The following is a 21,742-nucleotide window of genomic DNA, read 5'->3' as shown; positions in this document are numbered from 1 at the left end:
GCACCAATAAAGGACGGACTGTATTTCCAGAAATTAGATATTTGCAGTCTCAGAGAACCAGCAATAAGATCCCAAGGCAAGTAAATCCTTGGAGAACAGGTAGTGGGAAGATGTGCACTTCATGTCATTTGAGAAACTGCTTAGGTATGCACCATCCCAAACTAAAGAAAGCAAAAAAAAACTTGAAGAGAATAAACTTGACAAGCCACAGATTTCCCTACTGGTCTGAAATCATGAACAGGAACCACACAGGAGGTGACAAGTCAGATTACATAAAAAAAAATGTATTTAAAATTAAAAAAAGAGAAAGCACAGCCAAGCAACAAAAGGTAATATAACTGGAACACAGAAAAATCCAAAAGCATTCCATAATATTACTGATTGGAAGAAAAAGATTAGGAAGAGCTGACGCTCTGTTCAGTGAGATGGGGTAAACCAACAGGAAAAGAAACAAAATCTCTGTCTTTGCTAGAAAGATCGGCAGAAATTACATAATTAACACAATGTAACACAAAGGTTAGATTTTTTAATGTCACCTGTGGGCCCGAGCAAGCTGAGGTAGGTTGGTAGATATCATGGAGAACTCAGGAAAGATGGACATGATTTTAAAAGATAGAGGAAATACGACAGGACAAGGAAGAGCCTGGGAACTACTTTTAGTGAGCCTGATTTCCATACAAGAACAATACTTAGCAGTCATACAGCACTTAAAAGGGAAAAGAATAATACACAGTATAGATTTCCAAAGCCAAATTACGTCATGTCAAATTTTCTCTTAAAGTGAGAGGCACTGTTAAAAACAGAGAAGCTGAAGATGGCATACAGTCTGTGCTTCAAAAGGCTTTGAGATTACCTCACAAGATTATTCTCACAAATAAGCTGAGGGATGAATATGATAAAATTAACGCAAAACCTGCCAGAAAATCACAATACTTATTTGCAATTCAATGCTGACCTGGGAAATTATATTATGTTACCCCAGATGAGAGAATTCAACATATTAATTAAGGATTTGAGTGATGGGACACAGTATGGTCTTTAAAATTGCAGCTGACCTTAAGGTGGGAAGGTTGCAAGCAATGCAGGGCTAGTTAGAACTTGGAATAGTCCTGGTAAATTGAAACACAGGGCTCCTACTTAAGTTAGTGAAAATTATGTCTTTCAAATCAAAAATACTGGCACAGATACCTAATATGGACTTACTATCCTAATTTCAGATATGGTCTTGAAAGGATTTTATATAAATGAACATTATTAATTTCCCAAACTTGAGAATTTAAAATCATAAAATGCCATAGCAAAGCTTTCTATCCCACTGTACTGACAGGCTCTTTTATTACTTATATACTATATTTGCATGAAGAGCCACAGGTTTCTTCAGTGAACTTGATGGATGAATGAGAAAACTCAAGATCTTTTTTGCACCTCTATTACCTACGTGTGGTCTTACAAGCTACGATGTCACAGAGCTCAAATTCTGCCAAGCCAAGAAAATCATTCATTTCTTTATTAATTTTTGTATGACATCACTTCAACACCTACAGGCCAGATTCATTTAGATACTGGGAATATTAACCCTTTCACCAACTTCCAACGTGTTGAAGCCAGTTAATCTAGGTTTCCCTTTTTCCCTACAGACCTTTTTAGAATGTGATTTGTTTGAGCTGCTCTAGAAATCTGTATTAGGATGCTGCAACCAACAGCATCTAATGCAACAAGCTCATTAATATCTATACCATAGATTATGATAAAGTCCAGGGAAAATAATCCTGTTTTACTGGAAAACACTACCTGTTACCATGAATGGAATACCTTGATCCTCCAAACCACAGAGAATTAGCAACTGCAGAATGGGACCTGGAAAGCCTTAAACAATGAGCAGCACCTGAGACTGCCATAAAACAAGTCACATCATGGAATCACAGAATATCCTGAGTTGGACGGGACCCACAAGGATCATGGAGTGCAGCTGTTCCACAAATCAAACCTAATCCTGACAGGTAAAGGAATGTACCCTGAAAACCAGAAGTCAGTCAAAACAATAACCTTAGTTTATAGCAGCACCAAGGAGTGGCTATTACTGAAAGCAATTAATATTTTATCAACTTTTACATCAGTGCCAGAGCACTGCAAGGAAGAAGCAGTCTATGTCCCTTCCAAGATGAGAAAGGAACCCCCAAGCCCCACCCCAAGTAGAAATAGGAGCTTTTTAGCAGCATTTTTCAGAACCACCTAAGTGCTTGGGAGGAAAGCAGGGGAAAGACTCCAGCATCAACTCAAACTTACACAGGAGAGGTAACCCAAAAATAGCAAATATGATGGTTCCTTGTGCTCCACTGTAGCAGCACTTCCTCCAGTCCCCAGAGGTATTTTGGGACTTGATCCTTCAGTTCATTTGAGACTCAAACACCACATTAGGGAACCCCAATACAAAAGCTGTGAACTGAAATATCATACTCAAACTCCCTCCCAACAGGAAAAAAACCCTACCTAAGCCCTCAAGTAAAAGAGTCCTCCCACACAGTCTATGTTGTGAAGTCTTCCACTTCTGCTATGTTTTCTTCTTTGGAATTTCCAAAGACAGAAATGGAAGGACATGCCTTGATGGAGGGAAAGGGGAAGATGGAAGAAGAAAAGCAGAAGGAATCACAGCAGGTGCAGACTTAGAGTAACCGACCTCCTGTTCAGGTGTCAAAGTCTAAGCACTGGTGCTCATTTACAAAGGACAAAAGCTGACCAGGGGTTCATTTCTAACAGAATTGCAACACTTTAATAATGAATGTCTTAAAAACAACTAAAATACAAACTTTAACCATTGATTTGAAGAGGGGATTCAGCTCCTAAGCAAAATTACATTAAACATCCAAGAAAGTATGAACAGTACAACAGTACCCCAGAGCTGCAATCACACAGATAGATAATGTCATACCTGGTCCCACAGACTTCTGTCAATAAGAAGATGACTTATTAAGAAAAAAAGTGGTTTGCATTCTTAAAAGCTGAAACATTTTATTAATTACTAACGGTGCATCCTTTTAACAAGGGAACATAAAAATCCAAACAACAAACCACAAAACCAACAACCTACAACACAGCATCAGTTCAAGAGAAAGACTGTTTCACACAGGTGCAAGGCCCAAAGTTTCTTTATCCCAGCAGCTGTTAAAAGGTAAGTCATTACATTTTAGAGGCTCAAAGGCTCTGACACTGCCACAACCCTGAGTTACTGACAGAAACCGAGGCAGAATGAACTAACGTCTTAAAACTGCACTTTCCAACCCTGACAGGCCCAATGTCTGAGTCCTGCAGAAATGGAAAAGAAAATAAGATTATTTCCTCTGCAGATTTCACAAGATGGTGCTCCTGACTGTTCCTCTTAGTGTTCCTCCTCAACCAGTAATTATTTACTCCAGTCCTGCCCCCAATGCACCAATACATAACAGTCCAGAACATGTAATAATCCAAACAGGATATAGCAGAGTATCTAAAACCAAACTCAACTGAGTTCACCCTTGCACAAAGAACAAGTGCCCTAAAAACCAATTTGGCTTTTCCTCATGAACTCTTAGTAACAAAGGTAGACCTGAAAGGTGGTATTTTGGGGAAATTTCTTTGGTTTGGTTTTTTGGGGAGGTGGGAGGAGTTGTCTGTATTTAAAAAAAAAAAAAAAAAAAAAGGTTTTATTTGTAGTTCTAGCAGTGATGCTGGGCTAAGAGTCTGCTACTTCAAGGTCACCTAATTTCAAGACCTCCTGAAGGAAGAAAGCTTTGGCAAACTGTTGAACATCTTTACATCAGCATGTTGCTTTCAACTCTACATAAATCAGACGTAGTAGGAGATGCTTCAAAAACCCCTTAGGACTTTATCATTAGTTTCAGCTCATTAGGAGAGGTACAATTGCCCAAGTACAGGCTAAAGACACAAAAAATATGCTTAAGTTTTATGCATCACCCTGTAAAAGGATGCTGCACTTCACTGCACCCCAGTGATAACAATCTCGGGAGCTGCCCTGACAAAAGGCATCACTGGCCAAAACCTCTGCAGGCTACAATGGATGAATGGGCAGGATTTGATCAACTGCAGCATCTGGAGCAAGTCTGAGTGCACAATCAGCACCTGCACAGGTATAACAATTCCAACACCACAGAGATCACATGTTCCAGTGACAAAAGGGCTCAGAACAGTCATGAGTGTTTGCACTGGACTCGTTCACAGCACAACACTGAGCAAGTTCTGGAAGCTGCAAGATCCTGAGAGCTTGGGAGCTGAGTGGTAGGCAGAATTCCACGGGCAGATGAAGGGGATAAGGCAGTGGCATTTTCACAAAGGAGACTGCTGGGATTGAGAAGGGGGCAAGAAACAGCAGCTGCTGCAGCCGCCTGCTGTCCCAGCAGAACTCCCAAGCTGTAAACGTTGGAATTCACCAGGGCATTGCCGGGGATGAGAATATTCAGTTGTTTCTGAATTTCCTTCAGGACCTGCAGCTGACTTTGCTGATTTAGAAGAAGCATATCCATATTTTCCCTCACTTTCTTCACTGTACAAAGAGAAGAGAATGTTAATGCTTGCTATGTCAATATACACTGCCATGGCCATTTAGAAACCTCTTTATACTTACATTCTTCAAAAACAAGCTTGGAGTGATCTCTCTCTGCACTACATCTTTGCTCTTCTTTCTGATGCAGAGATGTAAATTCAGGTTGGTTTGCATCTAAAAGGGAGACAGTGGAAGTCAAGAGTTGCCAGGTCAGCATTTTAACCATGGCAGCTCAGTAACAACCCCTCCTCTGACCCACATCTGAAACTTAAAGCTTCATTCAAGTCACATGTTGGTCCAAACTAAGCCAAACCAGACCAAAGATTATGCAGACACAGTCCCCTGAAACATTACAGACTTGGATTTTATCACAATAAAGATGCTCTTGATTCCCCCATACCTTTTTTTTTTTTTTGGGGGGGGGATGCAGGGAGAGGAGGAGGCAAAGCTGGAGCAAGGGATCTGTCAAGGAACAGGACAGTTGAGATTTAGTAAGATTGTGTCTGCACACTTTCTTTAGAAGCAGATATAGTGTTAGACTGATCTGATACTAATTACTGTCCAACTGCCAGGGCAAAAATGAGATTTTTTTTCTTACATACTATAAAGTCTTACATCTAAAAATCTGTTAAAAGCCATCATGGAAAAAAAGCATTGAGAGTGTAAGGTTTCACCTTTATGGCTCATTACTAAAAGTTACTAGGCTAACTCTCTGTATCTATGGAGTGAGAGGCCTCAAACTCTACCTTAGGATTTTTGCCATTTCACTATAAACTTCATTAGTATTCAGTATAGTGTCATCATTATTTCAGCTCTTCTGCTCAAAATTTTTTTCCATAAGACAAACAAAAGCAAATAATAAAAATAAACCAAAAAAAACAAACAAAAAGAAAACAAACAAAAACCCCCAAAGAAAGACAAACAAAAAACCAAAAACAAATGCAAAAAGGAAACAAGAGAAAAGCCTCACAAACAAAACACCTGCTTCTCATGTGGCCTCATGTCTTCATTTCCCTGAGTTTCATAACCTGGTGGTCAAGATCCTAACACCCAGAACAATTCCAGGGGTCTCTAGACAAGATCCAAGATGAAAACTTCAAACATTTTTGACAAAGTATAAAGGGACTGCCCACAGAAAAGTACAACAACAGGAAAAAAACCACAATGTTAGTTTTTATCCCAGAGTTTCTGGTCATTACAAGAACATGAAATTCTGCAAAGTCCAGAAAATCCCCTACTTGAGACAATGCTCTCATCTGTGCCAGGAACATTCTGGAGGGACAGCCAGCAGAGACTTCCCACTGCAGACAAAAAAACCTACTCATTTAACATCCACAGATAACAAAAATTAGCTGCTAGAGATTAAGGTCCTGTTTCACAGTCCAAATCCCTTCCACATCCCTAATCTTAGCATTTTGTTGGCTAAGCACTTCTGAAGATCTTGGATGAGACACCAGGCAACACTGTGGAGTGGGAAGTAGTGGGACCTGAGGGTTTTGAGAGTCCAAGGGCCCAGGCAGCTCCCCCTGGCAAAACCTAAATTTCAACTTCGGCATTTTCAAGGCACTTCTCCAATTGACAGAAGGGGGGAAAAAAGTACCACCACCAGAGCCAACAAAACCAATCCCAACCCTCCCATCCACAGCAAGGAGGGAGAAGTGCATAAGGCATAAGTGGAGACCAGAATATCTGATATATCCCCTGGGATTCCTTACCACTTGAAATAAAAGGCAACACGACAGCCCTCAGTTCAGTTACCTGCTGTGTGGGCACTGGGACCCTCTCTCAAATGTTGATGTTTGATGGAGTTTGGGCTCACAGAGAAGTTGTTCCCACCCTTGGGACGCCTGTAGGGCTTCTCACCCGTATGGACTCTCTGATGCTGCAGGAGACCTTTGTTGCCACTGAAGCTTTTTCTGCACACGGTGCAAGAGAAGGCTTTCTTTTTCAGATGGGTCTTGTGGTGAGTAACAAGGTTGGAGGCACAGCTGAAGGCTTTCTCACATTCCTTGCACTTGTACGGCCTTTCTCCTGTATGGACTCTGTGGTGAACCACCAGGTTGGCCTTCCTGCTAAAGCTCTTCCCACATTCTGCACACACAAACCTTTTGTCTCTACTGTGGATTTGCAGATGGTTCAGGAGTCTGTTGTGCCCCTTGAAGCCCTTCCCACATTCTGGACACTTGAAGGAAGGATTCTCTTCTGAGGACAGTTTCTGGTTATCAGTGCTGAGGACGAGTTTCATGGAGTCACTTTTTTGGGGAGGGGGCTCATTACAGGCTGCCCCCCTCTCTGGGCTGTGGGCTGCAGGTACCTGTGGCAGTTCCTTTTGCTGAAGGTCTTCAGGGATGCCTTCCTCTTCCTCAGTGTCCCTCAAAACAAAGCCCTCTGATGGAGGAAGAGAACAATTCAACACTCCTCTTTCCCTAGGGCAGATAAGCTGCTCCTTGTGAAATAACTGAATTTCTTAGGCCTGGCTTCATCTTGGCCTAGGACTACCCTTTCCCAAAGAGAAAGGGAAAGTTTGAACACAAGAAGAAAAAGAGAGGTGGGAAGACGGCAAAGGGAAGAAGACAGAGGTAAGAAACCTACCCTTTCCCTCCTTTCCCCTCCCCATGTCCTTGTTGTTCTGCCCCTCAGGGAACTCCAAAAGGAATATGCTGAAACATCTCACCTATCACAAATATCTACTTTTAGCTATTTGTTCCGCAGACTTTGCTCAAAAGCTTTCCAGCCTGCTAAATTAGTATGGACACTGTTTTAAAGGTGGGCATTTAGGTGGGGATCATTCAGCACCAAAGAGTCCACTGAACTTCAGTAGGCAAAACCAACAGGGAGCTTTAGGTTGTTTCTCACTTGTGTTAGTTCCTACTTACTGAAAAAAATTAAATCAGCTCTTTACAGGTTGGCACATCAGGGTTTTGCCCTAATTAGCACAAGAACAGTTGTAATTACTATGAAGTTACTGTACATTCATGCATCAGAAGTCAGAGGACTCTTTATTGATAAAAAAATTAACTAATTCCCAATTAACTTACTATCTGTTTTCATCTCTACTAGAGCACACCTACTTTCCTTGCAATGACAAGCTAAATAAACTACATTCCAAAGAAGCTCACCAGAAACATTCAAACAGAGCCTTTCTTTCCTAAAGAATCCAACCCATTTATTTCACAAATGAGTGGGAATGATCACACACTCTACAGTGACTTCTAGTTATCTTACTCTACTGACTAGATCTTACATTTACATCAGTTCACCATTAACTGAATTATAAGGATCACCTGATGCAACTTAGCCAAGCTTGATTTTTGCTAACATCTTCAGATGTTTACAATTAATTCAAATAGAAAACGTAGCAATTCCCACTCTGATCTGGCATTTAAAATATTACTCAAACATTTAACACAGAAGGTTTGTTACTCCACTAAAAAAAAAAAACCAACAAAAACAAACCAGGGTTTCTACATTGAAGATAAAACTCTGCAGTGCAGTTTCAGTCCTACCTCTACGACACCAAGGAATAAAATTCTTAACTAATGCGGCCTTGAAGGGGCAAAATGCTCCCTATTTACATGGCCACAACTCCTAAGATGTAAATACTAGCCATAAAACAAACAAACCAACCTACTGAGAGAGGGAGTCCTATCCCTTACATTAAGGAATTACACCCAAGAGGCAGCTTTCTCCCAGAGGAACGAAGAAGACTCTCCCTGTCAGGACCAGTCATTCCTTACACTACAACCACGAGGCTGGTTATTCCCTAAGAGACCTGCAGAGACCCTAGGTCTCCAACAGTGAAATGGGAACCAAACAACCCTCCATTCCCATCCAAAACCAGTGCTGGGGAGCCATGCACTCTGGATGAGGCCATGCAACTCCCTCAGACTCTCCTCACTCATGGAAAAGCCTGGAAAAGAGATGTGTGATGCTTCCCTTCACTCCAAATGAACTGTCTTGCCTTGTTTTAAAAGGGGCGCTAGAAACCCCCAGGAGGAAGAAACAAGGAATACCACTGGCAGCTTTGCCACAGCCTGGCACAGCATCCCATCCCAGCATTCCAGGGCAGAGCAGCCAGCTGGGAAGAAGGAATGCAATGTCTCTGGCACCACGTGGTGGAGCCCCACGCCTTCCTCTAGGATTCAACGAGCAAAAGTTTACATCTCACCTGGATATCCTGCAGAATCATTGCTTTCAGGGCTCTGGAAAATAGAAAAGATGGACTCCATTGTTGGCTCCATCTGGAAGAGGAGAGGAGACGCGGAGTGTGAAACCTTTTCCAGGCTGATGAGAGAAGAGGGAGGGGGCAGACAGCGTTTCAACACATTTTGGCAGTGCCCAGCCTCAAAGGGGCAAACCAGAACATGGGAAATGAACACCTCTGGGCAGAGAGGGAAGGGAGCTCTCGGGAAAGACCTGGAGTTTGGTGAGCTGCAAACTTAATCCAGAGACCAGTGCGATAAAAAGCACCTTTTCCCACCTTCAATGTCCCTGGGAAACACCAACCAACACGAACTCCCACCCACCTCTCAGTCTCCACACCGCCCCGCACCCTTTATCCGCCGGGAGCGGCTCCTTCCCGCCGGGGCCGCTCCGCCCCCTCCCCATCCCAGGGGGCTCCGGGACCCGCTCCCGGCGGTGCCGGCTCATCCCTGCCCTCCCACCGGGGCTGTTCCAGGGCCTTGGCCCTCGCAGGGCCTGCTGCTGGTTGTGCCCAGTGCCGGCGGCTCTTCCCGGCAATCCCAGCGCTCCCGCCCGCGGGGAACGGGTCCCCCGGGTCCGCCTGTGGGTCCCCCCCGGCCCGCGGGGAACGGGAGCACCGGGCGCTCCTCGGGATCGCCCGTCGGCACCGACACCGCCTGGGAATACGGCGGGAGCTTTTCCTTGGCTGCCCTGCGTGGTGCCCTCCCGTGACTTCGTGGTTCCATCCCCGCGGCTCTGTCCACGGTCCTCCCTGGGTTCACCCGCACGGAGCAAATACGGAGCTCCGTGTCCCTGTTGGGGACGGACAGTGTTCTGCAGAAGTGCTGGATTGTCTCCACGGGCTTTCGTGCCTGCTGGGTGCAGCTTGGCAAGTGGAATCACAGGGCGGGTCAGGCTGGAAGAGACCACAGTGGGTCATCTGGTCCCACCTCCCTGCTCCAGCAGGGTCATCCTGGAGCACATGGCACAGGATTGTGTCCAGATGGTTCTGGAATATCTCCAGGGAGGGAGACTCCACACCCTCTCTGGGCAATCTGTTCAGTGCTCAATCACTGCACAGCAAAGTTCTTCCTCAGGTGGAACTTCCTGGGCATCAGTTCCTGCCCGTGGCCTCTTGTCCCATTGCTGGGCACCCCCGAGCAGAGCCTGGTCCATCCTCTGCCCCCTCCCTGCACACACTGACACACATGGATGAGGTCCCTTCTCCAGGCTGAACAGCCCCAGCTCCCTCAGCCTTTCCTCCTCAGGGAGATGCTCCAGTCCCTGAATCATCTCTGCAGCCTCTGCTGGACCCGCTCCAGGAGCTCCATGTCTCCATGTGTAAGAAAGGAAGGACAGCAAAGAGGAAGACCTGCCTTGTGGCAACAGAGAGAGAACATGCAGCAGCCACTGCTGCAGTGACAGGACCTGAAGCTCGAGAGCTCAGAAAGGAATGAGAGGCCCTTGGACATGGTGGTCATTCTTCCACATGGAGTTTCAGGAACTACCACCCAGCAGTGCCTCTCCCAAGCCACTGGGTTCCCTGGGCGGCTGCAGGAGCTATGGGTGCGATTCAACAGTTTACAAAGTCATGACACTGCAAATTTATGTGGGTTAAATAAATAATTAAACTCATGTTAATTTACAGAACTCCTTGTGTGTATATGTAGTGTATCCTTGCTAACAAAAAAAAAAAAGGGTTATTTCATGGAAAGATTATTCTTATTTTAAGCTTTCTGAATCTTCAGCACACAATGAGAATCAATCTCTCCTTCAGAGAGGAAAGCCCTTTAAAGGTATGCCTACAAAATATGATTAACATTGCTTACTTAATTCAAATTTGCTCACTTGGTGATTTAGACTATGATTAAAATTCTTATGAATTATTTTGGTGTTAATTAAACTACTGTAAATTATTCACAACAAGCCATCCCCTAGCCTTTTATTGCTGTTATCCTGATGACGCTCACCTCTGTGAGTATTATATTTCAAAGATTTAGCGATGTGTCCCTGGCCATCTTCCCAGCTTTTCCTTACCCAGGGAGTGACTGGATTCATTTCCATTTCCTTCAGCTGTGCCAGTCCGTGGAAGTATGTATTCTGAGCAACAGAAATAACACATTCCCAAAGAGCTACAGGTCCTTTTCTGTTTTTCATATGCATTCCCTTTGTGCCTCCACCCTCTGTGAGGTCAAGGTTGTCCTGTCCTAGGATCAGCATCTTCTTTTGCATTCGCATGTAAATATTAACCTAATATTTCTATCTCTGTACTCCTTACAGCTGCCTTACTGACAATTTTATCCTAGGTTCCATCTTCCCTACCTGTGATTATTTCCCAGGTCTCCAGATGGCAGAGAACAAGCTGAACACAATTGCTACCACATTTTCCCCATTTACCAGTTGCTCCTTAAGATTGATTTTTGAAGAGTTTAAGCTGAGCTTTCTCACAGCCCCTGTGAAGGACTTCAGCAAAGGCTTTCTCCTCTTCCAGCTGACTATACCGAGAATGCTGTGGGTATGGAGTTCACTGGTCCTTCCTCTTGTTTTTCCATCTTGTGGGACACATCTTCCTAATTTTCAGAACTTAATTTCTCTCCTGCAGTGGCTAATTCTCCAAGGTCAACACCTAACCTCAACGAAGCAGCATTTGGGTAAAAATTCTGACAGAGCCATTTAAAAAGGGCTGGGAATAAATCAGAAGACAATTCTGCATGGATGGTGGGGACAACAGAACTGTTTTCCCACCATATCAGGTCAGACAGTAAAGTTTTAAGTTTGTTCAGGGACCCCAAAGCACAAAAAAGACTTTTGTTTCTTCGGTTTTGAATAACTGTGAAAAACATAAGCATTCAACTTTGATTATTTAAAAATTATAGTAAATTTTTAATGGATATTCAGGCCAAGTGCCAGTTCAGGTTCAGCAAACCTTTGTATCCCAAGCTAAAAATAGGTGTGTCCCATTCTCTTGGTTGACTCAGTACTCTCAAATGATGTGACTCAGCTGTATGAAAGTCTCATGAAAGTTTATGTTTCTTTCTTACCTTTTGGTAAGTCCAAATTTTTAATTTTTTTTTTTTTTTGCCATGTGCTCTGAGTTTCATCAAAACAGCCACCATTCCTCATTTATAGAGCAGTTTGGGAACATGTCAGGTGTTGAAGTTTGGGGATTGCAGAATGGTTTGGGTTGGAGGGGACCTTCAAAGATCATCTAGTCCTGCCAGAGACAGTGACACCTTCCACTACTATGTGACCAGTGTTGGAATGGCACCTGGTCAGCCACCTGCTCCAGCCTCTCCTTGTTCCTTCCCAGTCCTGAATGGGGCATGGCACAGGGCAGGGCCCACACCCTGGGGCAGTAGGGACAGAGGGATCTGGACAGGCTGGATTGATGGGCTGAGGCCAGTGGTATGAAGTTCAACAAGGCCAAGTGTTGGGTCCTGCACTTCAGCCATAACAACCCCCTGCAGCTCCAGGCTGGGGCAGAGGGTCTGGAAAGTGCCCAGTGGGAAAGGCCCTGGGGGTGCTGGTGACAGCAGCTGGACATGAGCCCAGGTGTGCCCAGGGGGGCAAGAAGCCAATGGCACCTGGCTTGGATCAGCAATACTGTGGCAGCAGGACCAGGGCAGGGATTGGTCCCCCTGTACTGGGCACTGGTGAGGCCACACCTCAAATCCCATATCCAATTCTGGGCCCCTCACTGCTGGAAGGAAATTGAGGGGCTGGAAGTGTCCAGAGAAGGGAACAGAGCTGGGGAAGGGTCTGGAGCACAGGTCTGAGGAGGAGCTGGTCAGAGAGCTGGGGGTGTTTAGCCTGGAGAGGAGGCTGGGGAGGGACCTTATCACCCTCTAAAACTACCTAAAAGGAGGTTGTAGCCAGGTGGGGGTCGGGCACTTCTCCCAGGCAGCCACAGACAGGACGAGAGGAAACGGCTTCAAGCTGCACGAGGGGAGGTTCAGGTTGGACATCAGGAAGAATTTCTTCACAGAAAGGGGGGTCAGGCATTGGAAGGGGCTGCTCTGGGAGGTGGTGGAGTCACTGGCTGACAAGGTGGTGACCGGTTACAGGCTGCACTCGCTGATCTCAGAGGTCTTTTCCAACCTGACTGATTCCGTGATTCCATGACCGTATCTCTGTGACAGCGCCCCGGGCGGGGCCGGGCCGGGGGGCCGGGGTCGGAAGGGTTACACCGGGAGCCGCTGGAAGCACCGGCGGGGCGGGACCGCGCGGGGCCACCTCCCACTGCCTGCTCCCGGAGCCCCCCGGTCGGGCTTAGCCCAGCCCGGCCCAGCTGGGTCCCAACCGGGCCCGGCCCAGCTTTCCCGGGCTGTGCGGTCCCGCCGGGCCGGGGCCGGGCTGCGTAGAGGGTTTCCCGATGGAGGGGGCGGGATTCCCGATGGAGGGGGCGGGTCGGGAGGGCCGGCCGGGCGTGCGCCGCCGATCCGCAGCATTCCCGCCCCGTCTCCTCCTGCCCCGCCCGGCTCGACCCGGCCCCTCGGGAGCGTGTGGGTGACACTGGGGGAGGATGGAGCCGGTCCTGACGCCGCCTCCGGTGCCCTGGAGCTGGGATGGGCCGGGTGGGAGGACGCAGCACTTGGCGGGGCCGTGGAGAGGAGCGGGAGCGGACCTTGACTGAACACGTCGGTGTGTCTGGAGCATCCTTGTGTCCCGGCAGGTGATGGGAGCATGAGTGGCAGTGAGGGGGATCTCCAGCGGGATGGGCTGGAGGCAGCCCAGCCCTGTGGGGACTTTTTCAAGAGGGCAGCTTCTCCTCCGGGCTGTGACGGGGACGTGTCCCTTCTCCCAGACACCGGGATGGAGAAGGCTTCTCGCCGCGGTTTCCAGAGGCGCAGGGATGCTGTGGTGCAGCATCGGGTGCTCTGGGGAAGAAGCCCTACATCTGCTTCGAGTGCTTCGGCCGCAGCTCCGACCTGACCCGCCACCAGCGCATCCACAGCGGGGAGAGGCCGCATGTGTGTCCCGACTGCGGCAGGAGCTTCGGCCGCCGCTCCCACCTCATCCAGCACCGGCCGTACCCGTGCCGGCACTGCGGGAGGAGCTTCAGGCAGAGCGCGCAGCTGGTCCAGCACCAGCGCAGCCACACCGGCGAGAGGCCTCACGTCTGTGCCAAGTGCGGCAGGAACTTCTACCAGAGCTCGGGGCTGCTCCGCCACGCCAGCTCCCACTCCGGAGAGAAGCCCCAGAGGTGCCCCCAGTGCGGGAAGGGCTTCGGCGACAGCTCCAACCTCACCGCCCGCCAGCGGCTCCACACCGGAGAGAAGCCCTACAGGTGTGACGACTGCAGCAAGTGCTTCAGGGAGAGCTCCAAGCTGCTCATCCACCGGCGTGTCCACACCGGGGAGAAGCCCTACCTGTGCCCGGACTACGGGAAGGGTTTCAGCCAGGGCTTGCACCTTGTCCAGCACCATCGCACCCACACTGGGGAGAAGCCCTACAAGTGTGCCGAGTGTGGGACCGGCTTCGGTGACAACTCCACCCTCATCCGTCATCGTTGGACCCACAGTGGGGAGAAACCGTTCCAGTGCTCCCACTGTGACAAGAGCTTCACTCGCCACTACTACCTACTCTCCCACCAGCAGGGGCACACGTGGTAGGCAGCATCCCTAGGTGTGCTCTGGGTGTCATCCAAGGTCATCCTGGTCCAGGCCTGTCCAAAATGTGCCTGAGGTAGAAGGGGGTGGACAAGGGTGTCACTACACCAGGTACAGATGGACAAAGTAATGCCTTTGGCCCACGTTGCCCTTTTCAGTCACCTCCTCCCAGCGCACCCTAGGCATGGACAGAAAGAGTGCAGAGGTTGCAGTGGGTAGTTCTGTGTCCCAAGGCCGCATCCTCCTCTTTCCCTGGTACTGGAATCAGATGCCACCTGCCACATGGCCAAGGTGCAGATGTTTTGTCACACCTCTGGGTGTCTGCCCCTTCACAACAGCTCTCAGAGCGTTTATTTTCCTTCCTACATGCTTTGTGAAGTGCTGTGTGTACTTAGCAGTGCTCTATAAATTAAAAGGGTTGACGTGCATTTATTTCTGAGGTCTTTATTAACTTATTCTAAACTATGCCAAATCACAGTGGCCTTAGGGTTCCCAGCTGTTCACTAGCAGCTAGGATTGGACTGCTCACCAGTGTAAGCACATTACTAGAGTTCCTTTCCACATCCATTGTTGGTTTTCCCTGTTCAGTGTCACTTGGCTGAAATAATTCATTTCCCCTGGCCTGGCTGCCCTTTACTGCTTGTGCTCATGTAGCTTGAGAGGAGAATCTGGGTACCAACTCTTCTTTTGCTGCTGCAGAAGCTACAGGGTATGTTCCTCTTCTTCCAGGGATTTAATCACTTTGCGGGCACTGATGAGCCAAATTCAGAAGGTACTGGGAATGTGCAAAAAGGCAAGAACCAGAAGGCTCCCTCTCACAGCAGCCAGCTTGCTGGCTTCTCTGTCAGCCCTCTGCTCCCCCAAGGTCATAGTGGGAAGCTACTGGAAAATGCAAATTAGCTGCTGTAATTCCAGCAGACCATCCCTAGCACACCTCATCCCACACTTGTGGTCACCAGCTGGTGCCCAGATGCTCCCACCAGCTGTGGGAGCTGTGTAGAATACTGTAAATTCCTGGTGTGTTTAAAAACTGCAGTGGGACTGTAGCACTTCGGAAATACCTAAGGTAGACAAATGGATGAATGACGTCTCTGAAATAAAATCTGTCACCTTGGTGTTCTTTGTTATCTCATCTGTTTCCCTCCCTCCTTTCCTTCCCTCCCTTTTGTCTTTCCCTTCCCTTCCTTCCCCTCCTTTCCTTTCTCTCTGTCTCCCTAGAGTGACCTCCTGGGCATCAACTTCTTGTCCCAAGAATCCGGAGTTTGAGGGATATTCTTAGAATTAGTCTTTATTTTCTAACATTTCTGCAAGAATCTGAAAAGCCAGAGGAGGGCACTCCTTGCTCACCATTCCTTTATGAGAGAAAGTGGTTTGTCTTTTTTACTCTGCAGTGACAAACCATCCTAGTGGTACCTGAACCTGGTTCTAGCAGAGCTGCAGCTGTTCTGAGGAGATTATTTTCCCAGTTCTTCCACCTGAGTTATATGGGATCCAGTTTTCCAGTTTTCCCTGCTGAAAAATATACATGGAACAGTGATCACTGAAATACGGCTGCTTTTACTCTCGAATTCTTCTTTGCTTCATTATTTGTGGCTGGGAAAACAGATTTCTTTTGATCTTGGAAAAGAGGTGTGTTTTTTCTGTGTTTAATAAATTTTAATAAGTATTTTACGTGTTAGCTCTAACACATTTTTTGAGATACATCAAACAAACAAAAGTGTCCCTGCATGCACTGAAGACTCATTTTTCTGGCTGTGCTTTCCCTTTACCCCAACAACACTGGTCTAACTAGCCAGAGACACAACAGGAGGAGCCTCCATCTCTGAAAAAAAAAAAAAGGAAATACAGGAAATTTCAGGAAACAGAGCAAAGGGAGGCTAAAAGAGGCATTGCTGGAGTACTTTGCTTTGCTGCTTACACTTTTGTGTCCCAGGCTCTGCAGGGCCTTTACCCTTTCCATGCCAACCCTGATGAAAGTATCTGTTGATTAAAGCAGGACATACCAGGTCCAAACATCCTCATGGATGCAAAGATGTGCAAACTCATGTGTTTCCTTGTTTCCAAGGGACTTGTCCAAACAGCCATAGGGACAGGCTGTTCAAAATAACTCTGCCACCACAGCAAACCCTGTGGTGGACTTAGTTGGACTTACTTTGTTTTGCTTTCCAGAGCTCTTGCAATTGCTCTGCTGCTGGTCATGTGCTGCTTTGGGCATTGCCTGCTGTGTCTTTCCCTCAAGCTGACCTTCCCCACAGCCTGCTGAGCTCTGCCTGGCCCTAGTTCAGGTGTTTGTGCCCTCCCATCTTTAAGCACAGAACCACAGAGGAGGCTTCTCTGTGTCGCTCCCTGTTCTGTCAGAGTTTCCCCTCACAAAAGAGCAGCCTCACCTTGCTTACCCCAAATCACCTCAAAGGATGCAGAACTCTGCCTTTACAGATGGCAGAGCTTTGGACAGGCCTATGTTATGTCCTTGGACTTTCCTTTTCCCAGCCTTAGCAGATCTTTCCTAGTACAGGGACTGAGAAGTTTCTTCCCACAGCTCTGCACGTGGCTGTTGTGCTTAAGAAGATGCCTCTTTGTTTTCTTTTCTTGCCTGATTTCTTTAACAGTTGACCTTTGATTTCTCTCCACCTTCAGGCAGGCAGAAATACCAAGCGAAACAGGAAAAACAGAGTTTACATGTAGTGTGCATTAGAGAGATTGCAGGCATCTTCCCAGTTCATTGGACAGATGATCAAACCTTTATGTGAACCTAGGGTCAAAAAGGAACCACAAGATGCTTTATTGAAAACAATTTTAACAATTATTACAAGAAGGGAAGCAGAAATGGGAATGCAGGGGGCAGGGGGTAGAACAGAACAATTCCCTCTGTGTCTAGATAGAGAATTAAAATCACTGAACACAAGTCCTCATATTCTTAGAGAAGTGAAAGAAGATGGAAAAACACGATGGTGTTTGTTCTGGACCCTTAAATCTAAGGAATTACCTGGCATGGTCAGGCCTGTTCGGAGCACAAGGGTTGGTGTGAAAGCATTCAGGGTTTGCCTTAGGGCAGCCACATCCTGCCTGAGCTTCAGGCCCTTGCTTTCATTTGGCAAACATGGGATGTAGCTGCTCATGTTAATGTGACTGTGGGTTTCACCTGCACCTTCCACCTCACTGTGTACCAAGCCACTGATGCATGTGGAGAAAAAGTGAATTCCTTTCTCAGTGAGTTTAACCCGAGAAGATCCTGAAATTCCTCAGGCTCTGAGTCTCTTGATGCTTCACCTTCTTTGCCATCAGTGCTCAAGCCAACCATCTCCCAGCAGGGGCATTCCTAGGGAGGGAAGCAGTGAAGTGCCAAGTCAGAAGTAGGAGGGGGAGAAAAAGGAAATGACTGGTATTTAAAAATAGTCAGCCCAGGAGGCATGAACCATGAACTGAAGAGAGATGCCAGAAGAAACCCAGACATGGCTTGGAATGCAAGAGAGAATGAATAATACAGATGCTTCCCTCCATGCCTGTGAGTGGGTGAAAATGATGTCACTGCTGCTGTGATCATGTAGGTCAGTGCTGGTGCATCACAGCCCTGGCAGTGCTTCTGTAGAGCAGAGAAGAAAAGGAATTCTTCTGGAATACATCCACAAATTGTTACTTCACTCTGTACCACAGAGCTATTGGATTCATGTCTGTGAAGAAGGATCTTCTATTCCCTTTCTTGGTGCTAGCACAGCCCCCATATCTGCAGTACTCTGCCAGCACTTGAAAATCATGGTAGCTTTCTCCCTAATCCAGAGAATCCAGAGAATCCAGCTGAACAGAGCACACTGCTGTTAACTTTTGTTCCAAAAGCATCAGGTGAAGAAGATCTGCTAAGTAAAGCTCGTGTGAAGATGTTTTGTGCTGGCATCTGTGCACAGTGAGGTTTGCTCTCTTGTCCCTCATGAACATGGGCAAAGGATTCCTTCCTCCTCATTCCCAAGGGTCCCAAGGCTAAAAAGTTCCCATTCCCTGTCTTGAACAGGTACCTCTGAGGCTGGGCTTTCATGACATCCAGCAGTTGCAAACAGCCCTTACTGACTTGTGACAGCAGATTACATGGGATGGGTAAAGCTCCCACCATCCCCAGCCACCCACTGGGTTATTTTTAAGTTGGATTTGTTCCCTGATCCAATGCTCGGCACAGCTCCACAAACAGCAGGGTTGGCACAAGAGTGGGAAAACTGCAGTCTGGGGCGGGTTGTGTTGCCACCACGTCATCAAACAGCAGACTGAGGGGAGCAGCAGCAAGTTAAGAGAAAGTAGAACAAGGGCATTAAGCAGAAATTACCTTTTTTTGCACATATTTCCAGAGGAGATCCAGCTTTTGAATCTTTTCCAAGCGTATGTCACACAGGTGGAATCAGTGCCCATCTCTTAAGTTCCTTTGAGGAGTGTACTGCTGTGCTCATCCCACTGAAGCTTTGGTTCCACCTGCTTTTCTTTCAGAAGCAGCATGAGTGTCCCAGTGCTCACATACCCCCTGTGCTCTGCCTGCTGTGGGTGCAACTCCAGCCTGAGGCAGATTGGGAAGTTTCAGTGGCTGAAGAGTAACAGTTCTCCAGTCTACCCTTGGCTGTTTTTAGCTGGGTCAGTTCCTGATCCAGTCCACTGCAGACACACCAACAGCTGTGTCAGTGTGACAGGAGGAAATGGAGGGAAGTGGAGGAGAGGCTTAGATGAGTTTAATCATCACTGGTACCAAATGGGAAAGCACAATCATGAGGGATTGCTTTAAATGCCTGGCAGCTGTTGTTTAAACTTCTCTGCAGCCACCTCTCCTACTACTTCTGCAAGAAACAAGGCCTAGGAAACTTCACAAGAAAGGAAATGCTGTTGTGTCTGGTTTAGCTGCACCTTTCTGCAGGAATCAGGGGAAGCCGGACGCAGGGAGCCTGAACAAGTCTGCTGGCAGGTAAAGCAGCAAGGGTTTCTCTCAGCTTGCCTACCTGTTGCAGCTTTGCCAGCCTGTACACTTAAAGGTCAAGTCCTGCAGAGATCAAAGTTTGCCAGGACAACAGCCAGGAGCAGCCAGAAGTGTGCAAAATGTGCTTAGAAAATGCTCTGGAGATGATGTGCTGGCCTTTTAAAGCAACACACGGCTTGCTTTGAAATGCTAAGAATTGTGGCAGAAGAACCAAGGGGCACCTTCTCTGCTCTGCTAAACAGTGGTGTGGTCATGTTTGTACCCTGGGATTCAGGGTAGCCCTGACTGCTTCAGCCTCTCTTCCTGCTCCTTCCATCCCTCTAGTATACACTTGCAGGTTGGGTAAACCAAGAAAAGTCAAAACCAAGTTGTAGCAGCTTGGCTTTGTCTCATGGGCTGCTGCTCTGGCAGGAAAGTTTTCTTGGCACAAATGGTTTGATTTAACACGGATAGACTTTGCTTTTCATTGTCTTCTTCCCTTTTGAGCCTTTTGCTGCTGGGATGCTCCCTCCTACTTTCTCTTGTTCGTCCCCAGTGGTGTGTTCCACAGGCAGCACAAGGGAGGGGATGGGGAGTCAGGAGTAATTTCCTCCTGTGCCCTCAGAGACTCCTACCCTGAATTTGTCTTTGCCCTCTGTGGGAAAAGTATCTTCTCTTTGTGTTCAGAGTAGCAGGTTAAAACCAGCTGGTGCCTCCTCCAGCACCCAGAAGTGGGGGCTTTATTATGAGCAGGAAGGTTCTGTGTCTGGATGTGTGCCCCTTGCAGCCTCCTGCCCCAGATAAAGAGCAGGCAGCAGAGATTTCAGAATGCAGGTACACCTCAATCCAAAGCATAAACTGAAATGACTGGAAGATGCTACTTCTGTGCTACTTAATGATACACATAAAAAAAAAAAAAAAGAACTTAAATTCCAGTTAGTCACCCTCTGCTGACACATTATATAATGGTGAAATATTGTGCCTGAGACACATGCTAAATACTGATCACTAACAAAAGACAGGTAGTAATTCTAATGCATAATTTAAAGATGGAAAGTATAATTCACAATCTACAGATTTATTCAGAAGCTGCCAATCTGTTTGGTCAATTAAAATCACTTACTGAAGTGTATGACACACTCATTCCATAGGGTGCCCAAGCAAGTGCTGCTGTAGTCAAGGAATGATGGGGACAATTATTAGATGAAGAATTTGCTCCATCCAAAGGCAGAAGTACAGAAAAGATTTATAGAATCATAGAATGGTCTGGGTTGGAAGGGACATTAAAGATCATCCAGTTCCAACCCCCTGCCATGGGCAGGGACACCTTCCACTAGCCCAGGTTGCTCAGAGCTCCATCCAACCTGGCCTTGGACACTTCCAGGGATGGGACGTCAACAGCTGCTCTGGGCAACCTGTGCCAGGGCCTCACCTCCCTCACAGGGAAGAATTTCTTCCCAATATCCAATCTAAACCTGTTCTCTGTCAGTTTGAAGCCATTCCCCCTTGTCCTGTCACTCCAGGCCCTTGGAAATAGTCTCTTTCCATCTTTCTTGTGGGCTCCCTTCAGGTCCTGGAAGGCCACAATTAGGTCACCCCAAAGCTTCTCTTCTCCAGGCTGAACAATCCCAACTCTCTCAACCTTTCCTCACAGCAGAGCTGCTCCATCCCCCTGATCACCTTGGTGTCCCTTCTCTGGACTCACTCCAACAGCTCCATGTCCTTGCTGTGCTGGGCCCCCACAGCTGGAGGCAGCATTGCAGGGGGGTCTCACCATGGTGGAGTGGAAGGGAAGATCATGAGAAGATTATGAGGAATATTGGCATGTTATCCCTTTAGAAATGCAGCCTTGAGAGAGTGGTCTGGCACCAAGCACAGGAGTAGCTGAGAGTGCAAGAATGCTACTCTTTCCCCAGGGACTCGCTGCTGTGAGGTCTGGCTGGGCAGAACCAACAGGGAAATGTCTTGATAAGAGATCAGTCACTGGAAACCAAAGCAAAGACAAGCCAGAAAACTGGCAACTGTTTGAGGGCTGGACTGACTGCAGGCTCCAGTATGAAAGGCATCCAAGGCAACTGCCTGTTCTTTAGGTCATTTATTATGGATTTAGGAGGCATAAAATAGGTTTAAGAGGGAAAACATGAGGCATCTCTGTTTCAAATGGTGGTGTTTTTGAAGGTGAACTCTATGGTGTAATCGCTCTGATAGCAGGCCAGTGCTTACCAAACCCCAACCACTCCTGACTGCCAGGCAAAAGCACATTAACATCCATCCTTTGTCCCCTTTTCAACAGAGAACTACTGAGAACAGGGCAGTTAAACGTGCCATTGAGTGCCTGTAATGGGGAGGGCATTCAGCTGTGGCACGTGGGAGGGGTGTGTGAGAAAAGGGATGAAACGAGAAAAGAGAATCTCTTAAACTGCAGAATTTTTAACATGGAGCCGCAGCCCCTGCCACACATAATGAAAAGAAAGAGGGCAAAATGGT

General features: G+C 47.2%; 2 protein-coding genes across 2 annotated transcripts; one reads left to right on the top strand and one right to left on the bottom strand.

The window, feature by feature from the left end:
* Positions 1–2,768: 2,768 nt before the first annotated feature.
* On the bottom strand, positions 2,769–12,911 carry LOC108501733 (zinc finger protein 664-like). The gene is made up of 5 exons (XM_017823927.1): positions 12,818–12,911; positions 8,706–8,778; positions 6,296–6,925; positions 4,619–4,711; positions 2,769–4,537 (listed from the first exon to the last, which is right to left on the bottom strand). The coding sequence occupies exons 2-5, from the start codon at positions 8,776–8,778 to the stop codon at positions 4,185–4,187; spliced, it is 1,149 nt and encodes a 382-aa protein (XP_017679416.1). The 5' UTR covers positions 12,818–12,911; the 3' UTR covers positions 2,769–4,184.
* A 592-nt stretch (positions 12,912–13,503) lies between these two features.
* LOC108501729 (zinc finger protein 34-like) lies at positions 13,504–14,919 on the top strand (the record flags this gene model as incomplete). The annotated part of the gene is made up of 1 exon (XM_017823919.1): positions 13,504–14,919. A coding segment is annotated over one exon (828 nt), but the record flags the coding sequence as incomplete, so codon positions are not given.
* Between the last annotated feature and the right edge of the window lie 6,823 nt (positions 14,920–21,742).

This window comes from Lepidothrix coronata, unplaced genomic scaffold (genome assembly GCF_001604755.1).
Source record: "Lepidothrix coronata isolate B3197 unplaced genomic scaffold, Lepidothrix_coronata-1.0 Scaffold107, whole genome shotgun sequence".
Taxonomy (NCBI): Eukaryota; Metazoa; Chordata; class Aves; order Passeriformes; family Pipridae; genus Lepidothrix; species Lepidothrix coronata.
Note: the sequence above shows the minus strand (reverse complement) of the source record. Positions and strands in the feature narration are given on the sequence as shown.